The sequence below is a fragment of the Mobula hypostoma genome, chromosome 1, assembly GCF_963921235.1.
Source record: "Mobula hypostoma chromosome 1, sMobHyp1.1, whole genome shotgun sequence".
NCBI classification, from domain to species: domain Eukaryota; kingdom Metazoa; phylum Chordata; class Chondrichthyes; order Myliobatiformes; family Myliobatidae; genus Mobula; species Mobula hypostoma.
The window spans coordinates 251,388,251-251,411,034 of NC_086097.1; the positions used below are offsets into that span (position 1 = coordinate 251,388,251).

The window sequence follows — 22,784 nt, forward strand, 5'->3', positions numbered from 1 at the left end:
ATAGATAGAATGGATAGCCAGCACCTCTTCCCCAGGGCACCACTGCTCAATACAAGAGGACATGGCTTTAAGGTAAGGGGTGGGAAGTTCAAGGGGGATATTAGAGGAAGGTTTTTTACTCAGAGAGTGGTTGGTGTGTGGAATGCACTGCCTGAGTCAGTGGTGGAGGCAGATACACTACTGAAGTTTAAGAGACTACTAGACAGGTATATGGAGGAACTTAAGGTGGTGGGTTATATGGGAGGCAGGGTTTGAGGGTCAGCACAACATTGTGGGCCGAAGGGCCTGTACTATTCTCTGTTCTATATTCTATGTAAAAGAGGAGGGTTGGGCATGGGGCTAGCAACCCTATCCTTCAGAAACCCAGAGCTATAGCAATGCCAACAGAAGCTTCAAAGACCTCATCCCCAGGCGAGGGAGACAACCTGAAGTACTGGATGGGTGGGACAGAGGGTTCTGTCGAGCTGCCGTCATCAGCCAGTGCCCCAGTGGGGGTGAGGAGGCTTAAGAAGGAGAACAGTGTAATACCTGCCATAAAAATTCACCTGTATAATATTCCAGAAGTTCCGTTAACAAGAAATTATGTTAATTTTATTAGTTCACAATAAGCATTTGTTATCCTTAACCTGAGGAGATCGTTAAGTCAAGCTCTCTCATTGGCCACAATGCACTAGTTTGCATAATATTCAAGAATATTAAGCCCTATTATATAATTATGCTGCATATTATTATGCAAAATATTATGCTGTATAGTATGACCTGAGGAGACCATTGCGAGTCAATTTTTCTCATTGGCCAGAATGCACTAGTTTGCATAATATTCAAGAATATTGTGCCTCATAATATAATTATAGTGCATATTATTATCTAGAATATTTTGCTGAATAATATAATATAACCTGAGGAGACTATTAAGAGTCAAGGCCAGAATTCACAAGTTTGGCAGATCTCAATCCTTGAAGGGCAGATTTTTCCTAAAACTGATAGTTTGGGAGTTTCATAGTTACTATTACTGAGACTAGCTTTAATTCCAGTTTTCCTTACTCAAGTTTAAACTTCTCAGTTGCCATACCATTTTATGAATAAATCAACACCTCTGGTTATCCTTGCCAATAATTATAGTTCTTGTTTTGTTACACTTCAAATTCACATGTAAAACTAAATTCAAAATTATGTTGACCGAGTGGGCGTAATTTTCAGGTGCTTGGAGGACAGTATAGAGGGAATATGAGAGGTAAGTTTTTACACAGAGAGTGGTGGGATTGTGGAGCACCCTGCTGGGGTGGTGGTACAGACAGATACATTTGGGACATTTAAGAGACTCTTAGAATGTAACAGGAACGTAGAACAATAGAGGGCTGTGTAAGAGGGAAGGGTGAGATTGATCTGAGAGTAGGTTAAAAGGTCAGCAGAGCATTGTGGGCCAAAGGGCCTGTACTGTACTGTACTGTACTGTAGTGTTCTGTGATCCGTGTTCCATGTCTAAATCCAATGATCACAAAGTGGACAGATTTTTTTTCTCGATCTAACTTTGCCCCATTCAACACTAGAGCAACATTCAGGCAATAAGTTTTTGACTAAATTAACAGTTTACAGAAATTACTTGGGTGAATACCTAACCAAGGCATCTACATTTAATTAGGAACACACATCAAAGTTGCTGGTGAACGCAGCAGGCCAGGCAGCATCTCTAGGAAGAGGTACAGTCGACGTTTCGGGCCGAGACCCTTCGTCAGTACTCAGCATCTGCAGATTTCCCCGTGTTTGCGTACATTTATTTAGGTGCTTGTTCCGACAGAACTTCAGTCAACAAATCTGAATTAGAGATTCAGCATCAGTTGAAAAGATCTCATGGCCCTGCCAGTTAGAGTAATTCGGCTCTTGCTCTACAAATTAATAAAATTAAAATGCAAACACTACTTAACAGTATTCTTTCTCTCTCTTCACAAGATAGCATTTTCTTCCACATTCTCCCTGTGTCGCGTGCTCTGGTTTCCTCCCACATTCCGATGACGTACGGTTAGGGTTAGTGAGTTGTGGGTGTGCTACGATGGTGCCGGAGGCATGGTAGCACTTGCGGGCTGCCCCAGCACATCCTCACTGATTTGACCTGACGCAAAAAGATGCATTTTTCTGCACGTTTCAATGTACATTTGACAAATAAATTTAAAGCTAAACTACTCTGAAGGTGGACCGTACATTAAATTGGACTTGAGGAATTAACTGGCTGCCATAGCTCAATAAGAAGATTTTGGCTGCTTTGGCACCTGGATTTGCTGAACAAAAGTTTATTTTATTTAGAGATACAGTGTGGAACACTCCTTTCCAGACCTTCAAGCCAGAACGGTCAGAATCCAAATTAGAATCAAGTTTAATATCACCGGCATATGTCCTAAAATTTGCTGTTTTGTAGCAGCAGGGCATTGAACTACATAGTCATAAAAAATATAAATTACAAAAAGAAGTAATTATATTTTAAAAAAGAAAATAAGTAATGTAAGAAGAGAGAGATAAAAGCTGAAGTAGTGTTCATGGGTTCATTGTCCACTCAGAGATCTGATGGCAGAGGGGAAGAAGCTGTTCCTTTTTAAAGCCATCGCCTTTTGAAGATGTCCTTGATGGTGAGGAGGCTGGTGCTGGAGTTGGCTGAGTTTACAATTTTCTGTAACTTTTTCTGATCCTGTGCAGCGGATACCGAATTCCGATGTCCCGAGCTGTAATAACATCTCACTAACCGCTAGGTCACGAGTTGTACTGGTCTTTTGTAATAGATCTAGTTACCTTTATCCATGCTTAGCAACTGAAATCATCAAGAATGGCTTAATTTGAAAGTGAAGGGGCATAATTTGATAGTGATTGGAGGAAAGTATAGGGGGGATGTCAAAGGTAACCACCGTACACAGGGAATGGTGGTGGCATGAAACTTGTCCCCATGCTCAATAATTTCTCCTTTGGCTCCTCCCACTTCCTTCAAACAAAAGGTGTAGCCATGGGTCCCAGCTATGCCTGCCTTTTTGTCGGCTATGTGGAACAGTCCATGTTCCAAGCCTACACTGGTGTCACTCCCCAACTTTTCCTACGCTACTTCAATGACTGTATTGGTACTGCTTCCTGCCCCCATGCTGAGCTTGTCAATTTCATCCACTTTGCCTCCAACTTCCACCCTGCCCTTTCCGACACCTCCCTCCCCTTTCTTGATCTTCTCCATCTCTCTGTCTCTGTCTCTGGAGACAGCTTATCTACAGATGTCTATTACAAACCCATGGTCTCTCACAGCTACCTGGACTAGACCTCTTCCCACCCTGTTACTTGTCACCCTGTCTCGCAATTCCTCCATCTCCGCTGCATCTGCTCTCAGGGTGAGGCTTTCCATTCCAGAATGAAGGGGATGTCCTCCTTCTTCAAAGAAAGGGGCTTCCCTTCCTCCACCATCAATGCTGCCCTCAACCACACCTCCTCCATTTCATGCACGTCTACCCTCACCCCATCCATCCAACACCAGGGACAGAGTTCTCACCTAAAGCTCCACCATTCTCTAGGTCCAGCACATAATTCTCTGTAACTTCTGCCATCTCCAATGGGATCCCCCTACCAAGCACATCTTCCCCCCCCCCCCATTTTCTGCTTTCTGCAGGGATTGCTCCCTACATGACTCCCTTGTCCATTTGTCCCTCCCCACTGATCTCCCTCCTGGCATTTATCCTTGCAAGCAGAACAAGTGCTACACCTGCCCCTACACCTCCTCCCTCACTACAATTCGGGGCCCTAAACAGTCCTTCCAGGTGAGGCGACACTTCACCTGTGAGTTTGTTGGGGGTCATCTACTGTACCTGGTGCTCCCGGTGTGGCCTCCTGTATATCGGTGAGATCCGACGTAGACTGGGTGACCGCATTGCCGAGCATCTGTGCTCCGTGGGATCTCCCAGTGACCACCCATTTTAATTACACTTCCCATTCTCACATGCCAGTCCATGGCCTCTTCTACTGTCGAGATGAGGCCACACTCAGATTGGAGGAACAACACCTTACATTTCACCTGGGTAGCCTCCAACCTGATGGCATGAACATCGATTTCTCAAACTTTGGTAATTTCACTCCCCCCGCCCCCTCAACATTCCCCACTCTCATTTCCTCTCTCCCTGCATTCATGTGATTATGGTGGGATACTTAAGTTCATTCTTTGTTACGTTTTAGCCTGGGACACATGTGTGTTTGTGGCTCACTCTAACAGTAACCGGAGTGTGTGACAGTCACCTCCCCCATCTGTATGTGACTGAGTGGGTTCTCTCCCCGAGTCACAATTCCCGGACTGTTTTGTGCTTGTCGCAGTAAAAATGATTGTGGAGTTAAACGAGCTTTTCTTGTCTATCATCGTGGACCGAATGTTGGTGCCAGGTGTCAGGGTGAAAAGGGTGAAAAGCTATGACGTTGGATGGAGCTCCTGAATGTCAAGGGACTGAGGAATAAGATTCCCGCAGCCCCGGTCCGGGCTCTTGGAGACAGGACCCAGAGGGAGGATCTGGGAACCGAGCAATGTGCCTTCCCAGGGAACATACCCAGACCCTCCAACCTGAGGGACATGGCGGAGCACATCACCCACCTCCCTTGTGGCCCGCACCAGGGAACCAAGATGCCGCAGCCACAGGGCCCTCGTGGCAGCACTGGAGTGGTGTTTTGTGCAGAGACCGTTGCAGGAAGCTATGAGGGAAGAGCTGGGCACCAGGAGGTGTCACGTGGGAGAAAGCCTGGGTGTGCTCGCAACAGATCTCCACCATTGTGTTTGGCAAGGCTACTCCCAGTTCCTTCCCGCGGCCCAGTAAGAGCTTCCCTCCACACCTCTGTCAAGACGCTCTGCCACTTCGGCAGCGTGTTCGCCTGACATCACCATCGCCACTGGCAGAGGTGCAGAGGGCAGAAGCAATTTTAGCTCCCCAAGGCGTTCCAGCGTTGCCCCGCACAGCGAGACCCTGGGCTTGTGTCACCGAGGCGGAGGAGGAAATTGATGAGGGAGGGTCCGTGTGACAGGTACAACCAGCCCTGCTGGGTGCCACAGAGGGATCGCTACTACTGGTGTGGCGATGCAGGCCACGTGGCCCGAACAGCCCTGCATCAGCGCCATGCCACAGACCAGCTCAGCCACTGGGAAATGCCGAGAGGGCAGCGCCGCCCAAGACCATCAACAGGATCCCTCCGCACACGGAGCAGCGGCCGAACGCAACACAGAGCAGCGACCGAACGCACACGGAGCAGTGGCCGAACGCAACACAGAGCAGCGACCGAACGCACACGGAGCAGCGGCCGAACGCAACACGGAGCAGCGGCCGAACGCACACGGGGCAGCGGCCGAACGCAACACGGAGCAGCGGCCGAACGCACACGGGGCAGCGACCGAACGCACACGGAGCAGCGGCCGAACGCACACGGGGCAGCGGCCGAACGCAACACGGGGCAGCGGCCGAACGCACACGGGGCAGCGGCCGAACGCACACGGGGCAACGGCCGTACGCAACACGGGGCAGCGGCCGAACGCACACGGGGCAGCGGCCGTACGCACACGGGGCAGCGGCCGAACGCAACACGGGGCAGCGGCCGAACGCACACGGGGCAGCGGCCGTACGCAACACGGGGCAGCGGCCGAACGCAACACGGGGCAGCGGCCGAACGCACACGGGGCAGCGGCCGTACGCAACACGGAGCAGCGACCGAACGCAACACGGAGCAGCGGCCGAAGGCAACACAGAGCAGCGGCCGAAGGCAACATGGAACAGTGACCCAGTGCCACGCAGAGCAATGGCCCAGCGCAACACGGCGGAACCAGGGGCAAGCAGCGGTGGTGGTGCTGCAGGTGGCAGCTGGCGGCCAGGTAGACCTCCCCACCGTTGACCAGCAGCTGTACAGCGAGCAGGTGAGCGATGCTGGGTTGGCCCAGGTGAGGGGACGGCTGAGCATGGGCCGGTGGCCGGAGAGGGCAGAGCTTTCTGTCCTGGGTCCAGTGCCAGAGCCCAATACTCTCAGTGGGGTGCACTGCAGGTTGCTGTCCCAGCAGTGGCAGTTTCCCAATGGCAACAGACATCTCCTGCCGCTGGTGGTCCCCGGGAGCTCTGCGCCATGCTGCTGCAGTCGGAGTTTGGGTCGGTGGGGGGGTTGGCCATTTCGGACGTTGGGCAACCTGCACAAACACTTCTACTAGCTTGGGTACAGGCAGGACTTGGAGCTGTTCATGCGCTGCTGTCACACCGCCAGTCAAGGGCGCCAGTACTTTGTGGGGGGGGGGGGCCAGTATGGGTCTACTGGAAGATGGGACTTTTCCCCAAGCTTGGAAGGGGCCAGGAGAGGTGCTTGACCATATCTCCCATATGGTATAGCAGGTGCTGCTGCCTGAGCATTGGAAGGCAGTCGTGCTGCACTGGAACTGACTAGCACCACATGGTCCTTAGCCACCACCGACCTAGTGAGACTGAACGAAGTACGTGACACTCCAAGAGCCCTGCCTCTTGCCTCACCAAACAGTGTCGCTACAAGCAAACCCCTGTGCCCCAGTCGGCAGCGTCGACTGCCACCGGGACTCTCGGACGTTGTTGTGGACTCTGGGGTTTGCAGGGATGGCTGACCCCTCAGGTGGGGGCAGTGTAGCACTCCAAGAGGGGGCATGGTCGACAGTCCGCTCCAGCATACACAGCGGCCAGCTCTATTTACTGTTCTTGTGTGAAAATGCATTTGTGAGATTACGGTGGGATGTCCATGTTCATTTATTGTTACATTTTAGCCCAGGTGATACAGTTACTCACCTGTGTGTTTGTGGCTCACTCTGACGGTAACCAGAGTGTGTGACAATCGCCTCCCCCATCTGTATGTGACTGAGGGGGTTCTCTCCCCGGGTCATAGCGCCCGGACTGTTTTGTGCTTGTCGCAATGAAAATGGTTGTTGAGTTAAACAAACTTTCTCCTCTGTCAACATGGACCAAATACTCACCACAATATATTTTCTTAAATGGGGTTCATGGTTTTCTTTGACGAGATGAATCTCAGGGTTGTATACTGCATACATATTTTGATAACAAATGTATTTTGAATCTTGAATCTACTGCACTCCTCAGTGCCCGACCACTCACTGTGCAAGTGAGTCCTCATAGTTAGTCCTCCCAAAGTGCAAAAGCTCACACTTGTTTACGTTAAATTCCAGCTGCTCCAGATCCCACTGCAAACTTTGATAGTCTTCCTCACTGTGTGATTTTACACCTTAGTAAACCCACAGCTCACCATCAGAGGATGCTAGCTTGGTTTGATTTAAAAACGTGACTGATTTGCTCACGAATGTCAGCTTAGAGAGTCTCTTTCTCTGTTTATTTATGGATGTGAACATATGTAACATTTTGGCACACGAGAAAACTTTAAGATATCTGTCTTTAATTTTATGTGTTTTATTTATTATTTTATTATTTTTTACCGTAAGACCATAAGATATAGGAGCAGAATTAAGCCATTTGACGCATTGAATCTGCTCTACCATTTCATCATGGCTGATCCACTTTTCCTCTAAACCCCAGTCTCCTACCTTCTCCCTGTATCCCTTCATGCCCTGACCAATCTGCCTTAAATATACATAAAGACTGTGGCAAAAAAATCCACAGATGCACCTCTCTCTGGCTAAAGAAATTCCTCCTCATCTCCATTCTATAAGGAGGCCTGTCTATTCTGAGGATGTGTCCTCTGGTCTCAGACTCTCCCACCATAGGAAACTTTTAACATTCGATAGGTTTCAATGAGGTCACCCCTCATTATTCTAAATTCCAGTGAATACAGGCCCATAGCCATCAAATGTTCTTCATACAGCAAGCCATTCAATCCTGGAATCATTTTCGTGAACCTCATTTGAACCCTCTCCAGTTTCAGCACACCCTTTCTAAGGGGTCCAAAAATGTTCACAATACTCTGTGAGGCCTCACCAGTGCTTTATAAAGTCTCAACATTACATCCTTGCTTTTATATTCTAGTCCTCTTGAAATGATTGCCAACATTGTATTTGCCTTCCTGATCACAGACTCAACCTGCAAGTTAACCTTTAGGGAATCCTGCACAAGGATTCCCAAATACCTTTGTGCCTCAGAGTTTTGTACTTTTTCTCCAGTTAGAAAATAGTCGGCACTTTCATTTCTTCTACCATACACTTCCCGACACTGTATTCCATCTGCCACTTTTTGGCCCATTCTCCTAATTTATCCAAATCCTTCTGTAGCCTCTCTACTTCCTCAAAATTACCTGCCCCTCCACCTCTCTTCATATCGTCTGCAAAATTCGCCACAAAGCCATCAATTCCATTATCCAAATCATTGACATACAAAGTCAAAAGAATTGGTCCCAGCAACGACCCATATGGAACACCCTTAGTCACCGGCAGCCAGTCAGAAAAGGCTCCCTTTATTCCCACTCCTTGTGTTCTCCCAATCATCCACTGCTTTATCCTTGCTAGAATCTTTCGTGTAATACCATGGGCTTGTATCTTGTTAAGCAGCCTCCATGTTTAGCACCTTGTCAAAGGCCTTCTGAAAATCCACGTACAAAACATCAACAGATTCTCCTTTGTCTATCCTGCTTGTTATTTATTAAAGAATTCCAACAGATTTGTCAGGCAAGATCTGGCTTAAGGAAACCATGCTGACTATGGCCTATTTTATCATCTGCCCCCAAGTACCCTGAGATCTCATCCTTGATTATCGACTCCAACATCTTCAGAACCACTGAAGTCAGACTAACTGGCCTATAGTTTCCTTTCTTCTGCCTCTCTCCCATCTTGAAGTGTGGAGTGGCATTTTCCCAATTTCCAGAACCTTACCAGAATTTGGTGATTCTTGAAATATCATTACTAATGACTCCGTAGTGTCTTCAGCCAGTTTCTTTCTTTGTAGAAGGAGGACATTTGCTAAGAGACAGAATCTACAAGCATTTGGATAGACAGGGATGTATTAGGGAGAGTCAACATGGCTTTGTGCGTGGTAGGTCATGTTTGACCAATCTATTGGAGTTTTTCGAGGAGGTTACCAGGAAAGTGGATGAAGGGAAGGCAGTGGATATTGTCTACATGGATTTCAGTAAGGCCTTTGACAAGGTCCCGCATGGGAAGTTAGTTAGGAAAATTCAGTTGCTAGGTATACATGGAGAGGTGGTAAATTGGATTAGACATTGGCTCGATGGAAGAAGCCAGAGAGTGGTGGTAGAGAATTGCTTCTCTGAGTGGAGGCCTGTGACTAGTGGTGTGCCACAGGGATCAGTGCTGGGTCCATTGTTATTTGTCATCTATATCAATGATCTGGATGATAATGTGGTAAATTGGATCAGCAAATTTGCTGATGATACAAAGATTGGAGGTGAGGTAGACAGTGAGGAAGGTTTTCAGAGCCTGCAGAGAGACTTGGACCAGCTGGAAAAATGGGCTAAAAAATTGCAGATGGAGTTTAATACAGACAAGTGTGAGGTATTGCACGTTGGAAGGACAAACCAATGTAGAACATACAGGGTTAATGGTAAGGCACTGAGGAGTGCAGTAGAACAGAGGGATCTGGGAATACAGATACAAAATTCCCTAAAAGTGGCGTCACAAGTAGATAGGGTCGTAAAGAGAGCTTTTGGTACATCGGCCTTTATTAATCAAAGTATTGAGTATAAGAGCTGGAATGTTATGATGAGGTTGTATAAGGCATTGGTGAGGCCGAATCTGGAGTATTGTGTTCAGTTTTGGTCACCAAATTACAGGAAGGATATAAAAAAGGTTGAAAGAGTGCAGAGAAGGTTTACAAGGATGTTGCCGGGACTTGAGAAACTCAGTTACAGAGAAAGGTTGAATAGGTTAGGACTTTATTCCCTGGAGCATAGAAGAATGAGGGGAGATTTGATAGAGGTATATAAAATTATGATGGGTATAGATAGAGTGAATGCAAGCAGGCTTTTTCCACTGAGGCAAGGGGAGAAAAAAACCAGAGGACATGGGTTAAGGGTGAGGGGGGAAAAGTTTAAAGGGAACATTAGTGGGGGCTTCTTCACACAGAGAATGGTGGGAGTATGGAATGAGCTGCCAGACGAGGTGGTAAATGCGGGTTCTTTTTTAACATTTAAGAATAAATTGGACAGATACATGGATGGGAGGTGTATGGAGGGATATGGTCCGTGTGCAGGTCAGTGGGACTAGGCAGAAAATGGTTCGGCACAGTCAAGAAGGGCCAAAAGGCCTGTTTCTGTGCTGTAGTTTCTATGGTTTCTTCTTTGCAGAACTACTGAAATAAAGTCTCATTCTGAGAGTAGATGTGACGGAGATGGATGAATTGGAAGAACTGGTTGGAAAAAGAGACACTCACCATTCTTGATGGTTTGCTGCTAAAGGGCTCCAGACTCGTTATTTCTGCCAAAATCAATAGTCAAATCCACCAAGGACATCTAGGCATCGAAAAATGTTACCTAAGAGCAAGGCAATTTATGTGGTGGCCTGGTCTGAGCACACAGCTGGAGATTACGTTAAGGAGTGTGAAGCACACAGAAAATGGTACAACAATCATACTGATCGTCTCTGTCCCACAGAATTTCCACCCATTCCATGGCACATTGCAGGCACAGACATTTTCAAGCAGAAAAGGGACAAATATCTTCTCAATGAGGATTACTACTTACGGAACGTTGAGGTGTCCAAGCCGTCCTCTATATCCTCAGCAGCAGTTATCCAGCACTAGAAAGCTGTATCCACTTGCCGTGGAATACCAGAGACACTTGTGGCAGACAACTGTCCACAATTCAGCTGCTCAGAATTCAAAGCCTTTGCTAGAGACTATGAGTTTAAACACCATTTAGTTCGGATACATAATGGACCTCACCGAGCTGCACATGGTCTCAAACCGGTGCACTTTGAGAATCCCAGACACTCTTGGACATCTGTGCCTAAGCTCTGTCCAAAGCTCAAGTGACCTTTTGGGTCAATGATAAACATTTTAAAAAAATATTGTTGTGGACACCACATCATGGACGCAAAGGAGTGGGACTTTAATGATGCCTTACACAAAGTAGGGACAAAGATGATGTTGTCTTTTTAAATTAATTGATAGCATAGCACCTATTAGAGCTCTCTAGTTTAAAATATGCAGAAAAATATACCAATCTTGTAATTCTCATGTGTCAACGGAATGGGTCTTATCAGAGTCAACACCTTGATAGTTTTTCAATATTAATGAAGATTGAGTCCATATCTTTGTTTGTGCTGAATCTATTTTTTTTTGGTGTTGAAATAACGTCTACTTTTGCACATGGATCTTTTCAAAAAAGACATTTCTTTTTAACTTATTTTTTATGTCAATAATATTTCAACATGACATCTAAAAACTGGGAGGACATTACACTCACAGACACACCTGGAGGAAATCTGTTCAAGAGGGAGCTGTTCTACATGAGAACGACCTCTTCTGGGCCGCAGAGAACAAGCAGCATGAGTGAAAGGAGAGACTGAACAACCAAAAGACCCAAACTCGAACCACAGTCACCACTTACTCTTGTTCACACCGCACCAGAATATGTGGATCCCAGATCGGCCTCTACAGACACTCGAGGGCCCACCAGTAGACAACTCCTTCAGAGAAACTCCCGAGGAGGAAAGATGTCTTCAGTGTCTCATCACACTTGACCCAGACTGATCACACTGCTATTTCTTTTATAAATTTGCATGAAAAGAAGTCCAGATTGCATGCATTTGCATACTATACTGATCACCCCACTATAGGAAGGATATTGAGACTTTGGAGAGGGTGCAGAAGACGTTTACCAGAATGCTGCCGGGCATGTTCTATTATGAGAGGCTGAATAAATTTGGGTTGTTTTCTCTGGAGCGTTGGAAGATGAGGGGAGATCTGACAGAGGTTTACAAGATAAGGAGAGGCATAGATATAGTGGACAGAGAGTATCTGTTTCCCAGGATTGAAATGTCTAACACTAGAGGGCATGCATTGAATGTGCGAGGGGATAGGTTCAAAGGTTAAATTTTTTTACTCCTTTTCGCTGAAGATAGTTCTTTTTGACCTTTGCCATGTGTTTGGGGTCATTGGTAGAGTGGTGGATGCTTGGAAGGCGCTGCCTGGTACGATGGTAGAGGCAAATATATTAGAGGCCTTTAAAAGAGGTTTGGCTAGGCACACGGATGTAAAGAAGATAGAGGGATATGGACATTGTGTCATTGGAAGGATTAGTGTTTGGGTGTTTTTGATTTGCTTTTTACCTGGTTCAGCACAACATTGTGGGCCGAATGGCCTGTTCCTGTAATCTATATGTTACCAGACAAGCATTCCACAGTACCCACACACAAATGGAGAAGCGGAAAGAGCAGTGCAAACTGTTAAGTGTCTCCTACCAAAGGCAAACAATCTCTACAAAATGTTGTTAGTTTATTATTCCACATACTCAACACCTCTCTCGAATGGCTACTATGAGCCGGAGACTGAGAATAAGCAGACAAACCAGTTGTCTCTGTCTCCCCCCATTTTGTGGACTGAACTGTTTTTAGCTCTTGAATAATCTAATCAGAGTAATTGAATGTGTACACAAGAAGCGTCAGGTAATGACCTGCTGAACCTGAGACCATTCTCAGATTATTATGTAAAATACCAGACCTCCCAAAGAAACAATCGTTAGACTCTGCCTGGGTCACCTCATTTAACTGGTTTGGACCAGTCAGAGTTGAAGGACACAAATACAGAAGGGTGGGATGGACAGAAGCTCGAAACAATGCTGGTTGTAGCCCGGTACAAGAACCGGTAAGAAGGTGGCCAAGGTAGGTCAGGTGACCTTGAGCCAAAGGGATGGAGATCCGCTAGTTCAATTGACGAGGAACACGATAAGAGTGAAGAGCTCCAAATACGCAGGGATGATAACTCTCCAGCAACCAGAGACCAACCATTGCGGATAAGGAGGACCCCACAGATATGTGGAGATCAGTACCACAAGGAACACTGGCCAGTGTAGACTGCTTTCCCAGATAATATCTTTTCTCTTCAGTAACGAACACAACATAGCCTAATACTGAAAAATCACTAGGAATTAAAAATACAAATAGATGACATAAAGATAAACTTCAGAAGGAGTCCAAGCAAACCCAAAAACAAAATACTGCAACTTTTGTTTTGATGAAGCTGAAAGTAGTGATGTGAGTTTAATAACTGTTTTATGTTCAACCTTGCATCAGTACCCTGCTGAGGAATGCCGGGAATGTATGCATGCGTATGACCAGGCCAGGACACTTCGGTATTTAAATGACTCATGAAATACAATCCTTGTTACAGAAGACAGGTAAGGAACAATTATCTCCGATTTCTCCAACTTCGGGACAATTTTCCCCCTTCCCCTTCCCTCTTCTTCAATTTCCCCACAATGACCTCTTACCTCTTACCTGCATATCACACCCCCCGTGCCCCTTTCTCCCACTATCCACACTCCTTTCGTATCAGATTCCTTCTTCTCCAGCCCTTGACCTTTCCCACCTAACACATCCCAGCTTCCTGCTTCATTCCCCTCTCCCACCCACCTGGCTTCACCTGTCACTTTCTGGCTTGTCCTGCTTCCCCTCCCCTCATTTTCTTATTCTAGCTTCTTCGCACTTTCTTTCCAGTCCTGAAGAAGGGTCTCGGCCCAAAATGTCCACTGTTTATTCATTTCCATAGATGCTGCCTGGCCTGCTGAGTTCCTCCAACATTTTGTGTGTGTTACTCTGAATTTCCAGCGTCTGCAGAATCTCGTGTTCATTATCTCCACCTAACTAGGTCATTTGACCTTATTTAAAAAATGCCTTCAATAAATGCAATGGCGTTGGTGTAAATATATGTAAATCATTGTGGATCAGAAGCTTTCTTCTTCATCTAGTCTGATTCGAAGGCCTAAAAGTTGCTGTAAGACGTGTTCAAGTGTCTCGTAAACTCAAGAGATTCTGGAGAAGCTGAAAGTAAACCAGCTGGTTGAGTGTTGTCGCATTAACAACCTTGTTCTCAACATCAGTAAGATGAAGGAATTGATTGTGGGCTTCGGGGAGGGAACATACACCAGTTCTGATAGTAGGATCAGAAATGGAAATGGTAAGCAGTTTCAAGTTCCTGGGTATAAATATCTCTGAGGATCTATCCGGGGTCCAACGTATCGCTGCAACTACAAAGGAGAAATGGCAGTGGCTATATTTCATTAGGAGTTTGAGGAGAACTGGTATGTTACCAAAGACACTCACAGATTTCTACAAATATACCATGGAGAGTATTCCAACAGGTTTCATCACCGGAGGGGTCACTGCACAGGACTGGAAAAAGTTGCAGGAAGTTGTAAAGTCAGCCAGCTCCATCATGGGCACTGGGCTCCTCAGCATCCAGGACACCTTCGAAAGGTGATGCCTCCAAAAGGTGGAATCCATCATTAAGGACCCCATCACTCAGGACATGCCCTCTTCTCATTGCTACCATCAAGGAGGAGGTACAGGAGCCTGAAGGCACACACTCAATGTATCAGGAACAGCTTCTTCCCCACCGCCATCAGATTTCTGAATGGACAATGAACTCATGAACACTACCTATGCACTTTTCCCTCTCTTTTTACATTTGGTATTTAATTTATTTTTTTATTTATACTTTTTTATTATAGTTTATAGTTTTTTTATTATTATGTATTGCAAAGCTGCTGCATTTTCACTACACATGCCAGGGATCCCACCACTAAGCAAAACCAACGGGATCCCACCACTAAGCAAAACTCCGTAACTTCCGCCTCCTCCAACGGGATCCCACCACTAAGCAAAAACTCCATAACTTCCGCCACCTCCAACGGGATCCCACCACTAAGCAAAAACTCCGTAACTTCCGCCACCTCCAACAGGATCCCACCACTAAGCAAAAATGGATGTCCAGTCCCTATATACTTCCATCCCCCATCAGGAAGGTCTCAAAGCTCTACGCTTCTTTTTGGATTCCAGACCTAATCAGTTCCCCTCTACCACCACTCTGCTCCGTCTAGCGGAATTAGTCCTTACTCTTAATAATTTCTCCTTTGGCTCCTCCCACTTCCTCCAAACTAAGGTGTAGCTATGGGTACCCATATGGGTCCTAGCTATGCCTGCCTTTTTGTTGGCTTTGTGGAACAATCTATGTTCCGTGCCTATTCTGGTATCTGTCCCCCACTTTTCCTTCGCTACATCAACGACTGCATTGGCGCTGCTTCCTGTACGCATACTGAGCTCGTTGACTTTATTAACTTTGCCTCCAACTTTCACCCTGCCCTCAAGTTTACCTGGTCCATTTCTGACACCTCCCTCCCCTTTCTAGATCTTTCTGTCTCTGTCTCCGGAGACAGCTTATCCACTGATGTCTACTTTAAACTAGAATGGTTGGGGGGTGGGAATCAAATTAAAGAGGCTAGGCGTGAGGAGGTTAGTTCACAACAGAGGGATGGGAACCAGTGCAGAGAGACAGAGGGGTGTAAAGTGAAGGTAGAAGCAAAAAGTACAAAGGAGAAAAGTAAAAGTGGCGGGCTGACAAATCCAGGGCAAGCATTAAAAAGGGCCACTTTTCAACATAATTGTATAAGGGCTAAGAGAGTTGTAAAAGAGCGCCTGAAGGCTTTATGTGTCAATGCAAGGAGCATTCGTAATAAGGTGGATGAATTGAAAGTGCAGATTGTTATTAATGATTATGATATAGTTGGGATCACAGAGACATGGCTCCAGGGTGACCAGGGATGGGAGCTCAATGTTCAGGGATATTCAATATTCAGGAGGGATAGACATGAAGGAAGGGGAGGTGGGGTGGCGTTGCTGGTTAAAGAAGAGATTAACGCAATAGAAAGGAAGGACATAAGCCGGTAAGATGTGGAATCGATATGGGTAGAGCTGCGTAACACCAAGGGGCAGAAGACGCTGGTGGGAGTTGTGTACAGGCCACCTAACAGTAGTAGTGAGGTCGGAGATGGTATTAAACAGGAAATTAGAAATGTGTGCAATAAAGGAACAGCAGTTATAATGGGTGACTTCAATCTACATGTAGACTGGGTGAACCAAATTGGTAAAGGTGCTGAGGAAGAGGATTTCTTGGAATGTATGCGGGATGGTTTTTTGAACCAACATGTCGAGGAACCAACTAGAGAGCAGGCTATTCTGGACTGGGTTTTGAGCAATGAGGAAGGGTTAATCAGCGATCTTGTCGTGAGAGGCCCCTTGGGTAAGAGTGACCATAATATGGTGGAATTCTTCATTAAGATGGAGGGTGACATAGTTAATTCAGAAACAAAGGTTCTGAACTTAAAGAGGGGTAACTTTGAAGGTATGAGACGTGAATTAGCTAAGATAGACTGGCAAATGACACTTAAAGGATTGACGGTGGATATGCAATGGCAAGCATTTAAAGGTTGCATGGATGAACTACAACAATTGTTCATCCCAGTTTGGCAAAAGAATAAATCAAGGAAGGTAGTGCACCCGTGGCTGACAAGAGAAATTAGGGATAGTATCAATTCCAAAGAAGAAGCATACAAATTAGCCAGAGAAAGTGGCTCACCTGAGGACTGGGAAAAATTCAGAGTTCAGCAGAGGAGGACAAAGGGCTTAATTAGGAAGGGGAAAAAAGATTATGAGAGAAAACTGGCAGGGAACATAAAAACGGACTGTAAAAGCTTTTATAGATATGTAAAAAGGAAAAGACTGGTAAAGACAAATGTAGGTCCCCTGCAGACAGAAACAGGTGAATTGATTATGGGGAGCAAGGACATGGCAGACCAATTGAATAGTTACTTTGGTTCTGTCTTCACTAAGGAGGACATAAATAATCTTCCAGAAATAGTAAGGAACAGAGGGTCCAGTGAGATGGAGGAAATGAGCGAAATACATGTTAGTAGGGAAGTGGTGTTAGGTAAATTGAAGGGATTGAAGGCAGATAAATCCCCAGGGCCAGATGGTCTGCATCCTAGAGTGCTTAAAGAAGTAGCCCAAGAAATAGTGGATGCATTAGTGATAATTTTTCAAAACTCGTTAGATTCTGGACTAGTTCCTGAGGATTGGAGGGTGGCTAATGTAACCCCACTTTTCAAAAAAGGAGGGAGAGAGAAACCGGGGAATTATAGACCGGTTAGACTAACGTTGGTGGTGGGGAAACTGCTGGAGTCAGTTATCAAGGATGTGATAACAGCACATTTGGAAAGCGGTGAAATGATCGGACAAAGTCAGCATGGATTTGTGAAAGGAAAATCATGTCTGACGAATCTCATAGAATTTTTTGAGGATGTAACAGTTGTTTACAATATATATTAATGACTTGGATGAGGGAATTAAATGCAGCATCTCCAAGTTTGCGGATGACACGAAGCTGGGTGGCAGTGTTAGCAATGAGGAGGATGCTAAGAGGATGCAGGGTGACTTGGATAGGTTGGGTGAGTGAGTGGGCAAATTCATGGCAGATGCAATTTAATGTGGATAAATGTGAAGTTATCCACTTTGGTGGCAAAAATAGGAAAACAGATTATTATCTGAATGGTGGCCGATTAGGAAAAGGGGAGGTGCAACGAGACCTGGGTGTCATTATACACCAGTCATTGAAAGTGGGCATGCAGGTACAGCAGGCGGTGAAAAAGGCGAATGGTATGCTGGCATTTATAGCGAGAGGATTCGAGTACAGGAGCAGGGAGGTACTACTGCAGTTGTACAAGGCCTTGGTGAGACCACACCTGGAGTATTGTGTGCAGTTTTGGTCCCCTAATCTGAGGAAAGACATCTTTGCCATAGAGAGAGTACAAAGAAGGTTCACCAGATTGATTCCTGGGATGGCAGGACTTTCATATGAAGAAAGACTGGATGAATTGGGCTTGTACTCGTTGGAATTTAGAAGATTGAGGAGGGATCTGATTGAAACGTATAAGATCCTAAAGGGATTGGACAGGCTAGATACAGGAAGATTGTTCCTGATGTTGGGGAAGTCCAGAACGAGGGGTCACAGTTTGAGGATAGAGGGGAAGCCTTTTAGGACCGAGATTAGGAAAAACTTCTTCACACAGAGAGTGGTGAATCTGTGGAATTCTCTGCCACAGGAAACTGTTGAGGCCAGTTCATTGGCTATATTTAAGAGGGAGTTAGATATGGCCCTTGTGGCTACGGGGGTCAGGGGGTATGGAGGGAAGGCTGGGGCGGGGTTCTGAGTTGGATGATCAGCCATGATCATAATAAATGGCGGTGCAGGCTCGAAGGGCCGAATGGCCTACTCCTGCACCTATTTTCTATGTTTCTATAAGCCTACTGATTCTCACAGCTATCTGGACTATTCCTCTTCCCACCGTGTCTCTTGCAAAAACGCCATCCCCTTCTCGCAATTCCTCCGTCTTCGCCGCATCTGCTCTCAGGATGAGGCTTTTCATTCTAGGACGAGGGAGATGTCTTCCTTTTTTAAAGAAAGGGGCTTCCCTTCCTCCACTATCAACTCTGCTCTTAAACGCATCTCCCCCATTTCACGTACATCTGCTCTCACTCCATCCTCCCGCCACCCCACGAGGAATAGGGTTCCCCTGGTCATCACCTACCACCCCACCAGCCTCCGGGTCCAACATATTATTCTCCGTAACTTCCGCCACCTCCAACGGGATCCCACCATTAAGCACATCTTTCCCTCCCCCCCCCCTGCATTCCGCAGGGATCGCTCCCTACACAACTCCCTTGTCCATTCGTCCCCCCCATCCCTCCCCACTGATCTCCCTCCTGGCACTTATCCGTGTAAGCGGAACAAGTGCTACACATGCCCTTACACTTCCTCCCTTACCACCATTCAGGGCCCCAAACAGTCCTTCCAGGTGAGGCAACACTTCACCTGTGAGTCGACTGGGGTGATATACTGCGTCCGGTGCTCCCGATGTGGCCTTTTATATATTGGCGAGACCCGACGCAGACTGGGAGACCGCTTTGCTGAACACCTACACTCTGTCCGCCAGAGAAAGCAGGATCTCCCAGTGGCCACACATTTTAATTCCACATCCCATTCCCATTCTGACATGTCTATCCACGGCCTCCTCTACTGTAAAGATGAAGCCACACTCAGGTTGGAGGAACAACACTTTATATTCTGTCTGGGTACCCTCCAACCTGATGGCATGAACATCGACTTCTCTAACTTCCGCTTATGCCCCTCCTCCCCCTCGTACCCCATCTGTTACTTATTTTTATACACACATTCTTACTCTCACTCTCCTTTTTCTCCCTTTGTCCCTCTGAATATACCCCTCGCTCATCCTCTGGGTCCCCCCACACCTTGTCTTTCTTCCCGGACCTCCTGTCCCATGATCCTCTCATACCCCCTTTGCCATTCACCTGTCCAGCTCTTGGCTCCATCCCTCCCCCTCCTGTCTTCTCCCATCATTTTGGATCTCCCCCTCCCCCTCCAACTTTCAAATCCCTTACTCACTCTTCCTTCAGTTAGTCCTGACGAAGGGTCTCGACCTGAAATGTCGACTGTACCTCTTCCTAGAGATGCTGCCTGGCCTGCTGCGTTCACCAGCAACTTTTGTGTGTGTTGCTTGAATTTCCAGCATCTGCAGAATTCCTGTTGTTTCCAGTGATATTAAGCTTGATTGTGATTCTGATCCGGGTCCTGACGAAGGCCCTTGAGCCAAAATGTCGACTGTTTATCAACGTCCTGCTGTGCTCCTCCAACATTTTGTGTGTTGCCCATTGCTGAGTTACTGTTTCTACTTCCTGTTTCAGCGTCCTCTCGAGTCAGCGCTAATCCCACCCAGTCTGCCTGGACAGAGCAATGGTGGCACTTCTGTGTTGTTCCAAGCTAGCTGTGGTAGAGAAGAACCACCAACCCGTTGGCCACCCCTGTGTGGATCCGCACGCCTTGTCAAATACGATGTTTGCTCCTCAGAATGAAATCTGGGCAAGTTGTATGTTGATGCAAACAGTAATATCTGTAAAACATAGTTTAAAAATTCTTAAATCTAACATGATGCAAAATGTCCAGAAATCATGCAACAATTTGTATCGCTTCTCAAATATTGTACCATTCTTATCATCATTATTTTTTAGCTTCTCCTGTAGTTACATATGCTATTCCAATAATCTAATTAGTTTTCTTGTGCACACTTTAAGCTTTGAAGAGTTTGTGGATGTAAATGGCAGCAATCAGACATACAGTAGAGTCGTAGGACATTACTGCACAGAAACAGGCCGTCTGAAATGTCCTCCTCCTTTGAAGAACGGGATTTCCCTTCCTTCACCATTGATGCTGCCCTCAGGCGCATCTCCTCCATTTCCCAAACATCTGCACTAACCCATCTTTCTGCCACCTCAACTGCAATAAGAGTTCCTCTTGTTCTTGTCTACCATTCTGTCTGCATCCAACTCATCATTGTCTGCAGCTTTGCCGTCTCCAAAGGGATCCCACCACCAAAAATGTCTTTAATTCGCACCTCCCCACTGCATTCTGCAGGGATCACTCCCTTCGCAAGTCCCTTGTCCATTCATCCCTCTCCACTAATCACCCTCCTGGCAGTTAGACCATAAGACCATAAGACATAGGAGCAGAATTAGACCATTTGGCCCATCGAGTCTGCTCAACCATTCAATCGTGACTGATCCCTTTTCCCCCTCCTCAACCCCATTCTCACGGTAACCTTCGATGCCATGTCCAATCAAGAACCTATCAATATCTGCCTTAAATACACTCAATGACCTGGCCTCCACAGCTGCCTGTGGTAATAAATTCCACAAATCCAGCACCCTCTGGCAAAAAAAAATTCTCTGCATCTGTTTTAAATGGATGCCCTCTATCCTGAGGCTATGCCCTCTTTTCCTAGACTCTCCCACCATGGGAAACATCCTTTCCACATCTACTCTGTCTAGGCCTTTCAACGTTCGAAAGGTTTCATTGAGATTCCCCCCCCCCCATCCTTCTGAATTCCAGTGAGTACAGACCCAGAGCCATCAAACATTCCTTGTATGATAACCCTTTCATTCCCAAAACCATACTTGTGAATCTCCTTGGGACCCTCTCCAATGTCAGCACATCTTTTCTAAGATGGGGAGCCCTAAACTGTTCACAATACTCAAGGTGAGGCCTCACCAGTGCCTTATAAAGCCTCAGCATCACATCCCTGCTCTTGTATTCTAGACCTCTTGAAATGAATGCTAACATGGCATTTGCCTTCCTCACCACCAACTCAACCTGCAAGTTAACCTTTAGGGCGTTCTGCACAAGGACTCCCAAGTCCCTTTGCAGATCAGGTTCCTGGATTTTCTCCCCGTTTAGAAAATAGTCCGTACATTTATTTCTACTACTAAAGTGCATGACCATGTTTTTTCCAACATTGTATTTCATTTACCACTCTTTTTCCCATTCTTCTAATCTGTCTAAGTCCTTCTGCATCCTACCTGTTTCTTCATCACTACCTGCCCCTCCACCAATCTTCGTATCATCTGAAAACTTGGCAACAATACCATCTATTCCTTCTAAATCACCAATATACAGCATATAAAGAAGCGATCCCAACACTGACCCCTGTGGAACACTACTAGGCGCTGGCAACCAACTAGAAAATGATCCTTTTATTCCCACTCGTTGCCTCCCCGCAGGCAGCCAAAGTGCACCATCTGCCCCTACACCTCCTCCCTCACCTCCATTCAGGGCCCCAAACAGTCCTTCCAGTTGAGGCAACACTTCCCCTGCAAACCTGCTGGGCTCATATATTGTATCAGGTGCTCCCAGTGCAGCCTCCTCTACATTGATGAGACCTGTCGTAAATTCGGGGACTGATTTGTCCATCACCTCCGCTCGATCTGCCAAAAGCAGAACTTCCTAGTGCCCAGACATTTTAATTCTGATTCCCATTCCTGTTCTGACATGTCGGTCCATGGCCTCCTCTTGTGCCAAGATGAGGGTGAAGATGCAATACCTTATATTCCGTCTGGGTAGCCTCCAACCTGATGGTATGAATATTGATTTCTCCTTCTGGTAAAAACATTTTCCATCCCCTCTCTTTTTCTTCTATTCGCCACTCTGGCCTTTTACCTCTTCTCATCTGCCTATCGCCTCTCCCTCAGTCCCCTCCCCCTTCCCTTTCTCCTACGGCCATCTCTCCTCTCCTATCAGATTCCCTCTTCTCCAGCCCGTTACCTTTCCAACCTCCTGGCTTCACCTATCCTCCTCCCCCTCCTCCATCTTTTTATTCTGGCGACTTCCCCCTCCTTTCCAGTCCTGATGAAGGATCTCGGCCCAAAATGTCGATAATTATTGGGAACTAATTCACAGTTTTATAGTACTGTAGTAGTATTGATGTTCTAATTTGCTCTGTATTTCACTTAAATACATAATCTGTTACATAGCTAACTGGTAGTCTGTCTTGTGTATACCTCTTTAAATATTTCCATGCAAATTCAGCTAATTGGGGCAGCTGCTCAATTGGGTCAAAATGTACTGGTCCTGCTGCATCCCATTTAACCACAATCCACTGTATACACACTGTTTACTCTAGTTAGCCTGCATCTGGAGTATTGAATAACGTTCTGGTCACAGTTATAGGAAGGGTGTTGAGGCTTTGGAGAGGGTGCAGAAGAGGTTTACCAGGATGCTGCCTGGGTCAGAGGGCATGTGTGCTATCAGGAGGGGCTGGACAAACTTGGGTTGTTTTCTCTGGAGCGCCAGAGGCTGTGAGGAGATCTGATTGGGGTTTATAAAATTATGAGAGGCACAGAAAGAGTGGACAGACAGTATCTTTTTCCCCAGCACTGAAGTGTCTAATACCACATGACATGTAAA

At 46.3% G+C, this 22,784-nt stretch overlaps 1 protein-coding gene across 3 annotated transcripts in view; it reads left to right on the plus strand.

Moving 5' to 3' along the window:
* Window positions 1-22,529, plus strand: part of esrp1 (epithelial splicing regulatory protein 1) — a 101,928-nt gene extending 79,399 nt beyond the window's left edge. For 2 of the 3 annotated variants that reach the window (XM_063042500.1, XM_063042506.1), the window contains exons 14-15: window positions 13,211-13,314; window positions 19,733-22,529. In XM_063042500.1, the coding sequence (XP_062898570.1) occupies window positions 13,211-13,277 (67 nt within the window). In that variant the 3' untranslated portion in view covers window positions 13,278-13,314; window positions 19,733-22,529. The remainder of the gene's footprint in view (window positions 1-13,210; window positions 13,315-19,732) is intronic. The other variant, XM_063042511.1, reaches the window with a different exon arrangement.
* Window positions 22,530-22,784: the final 255 nt, after the last annotated feature.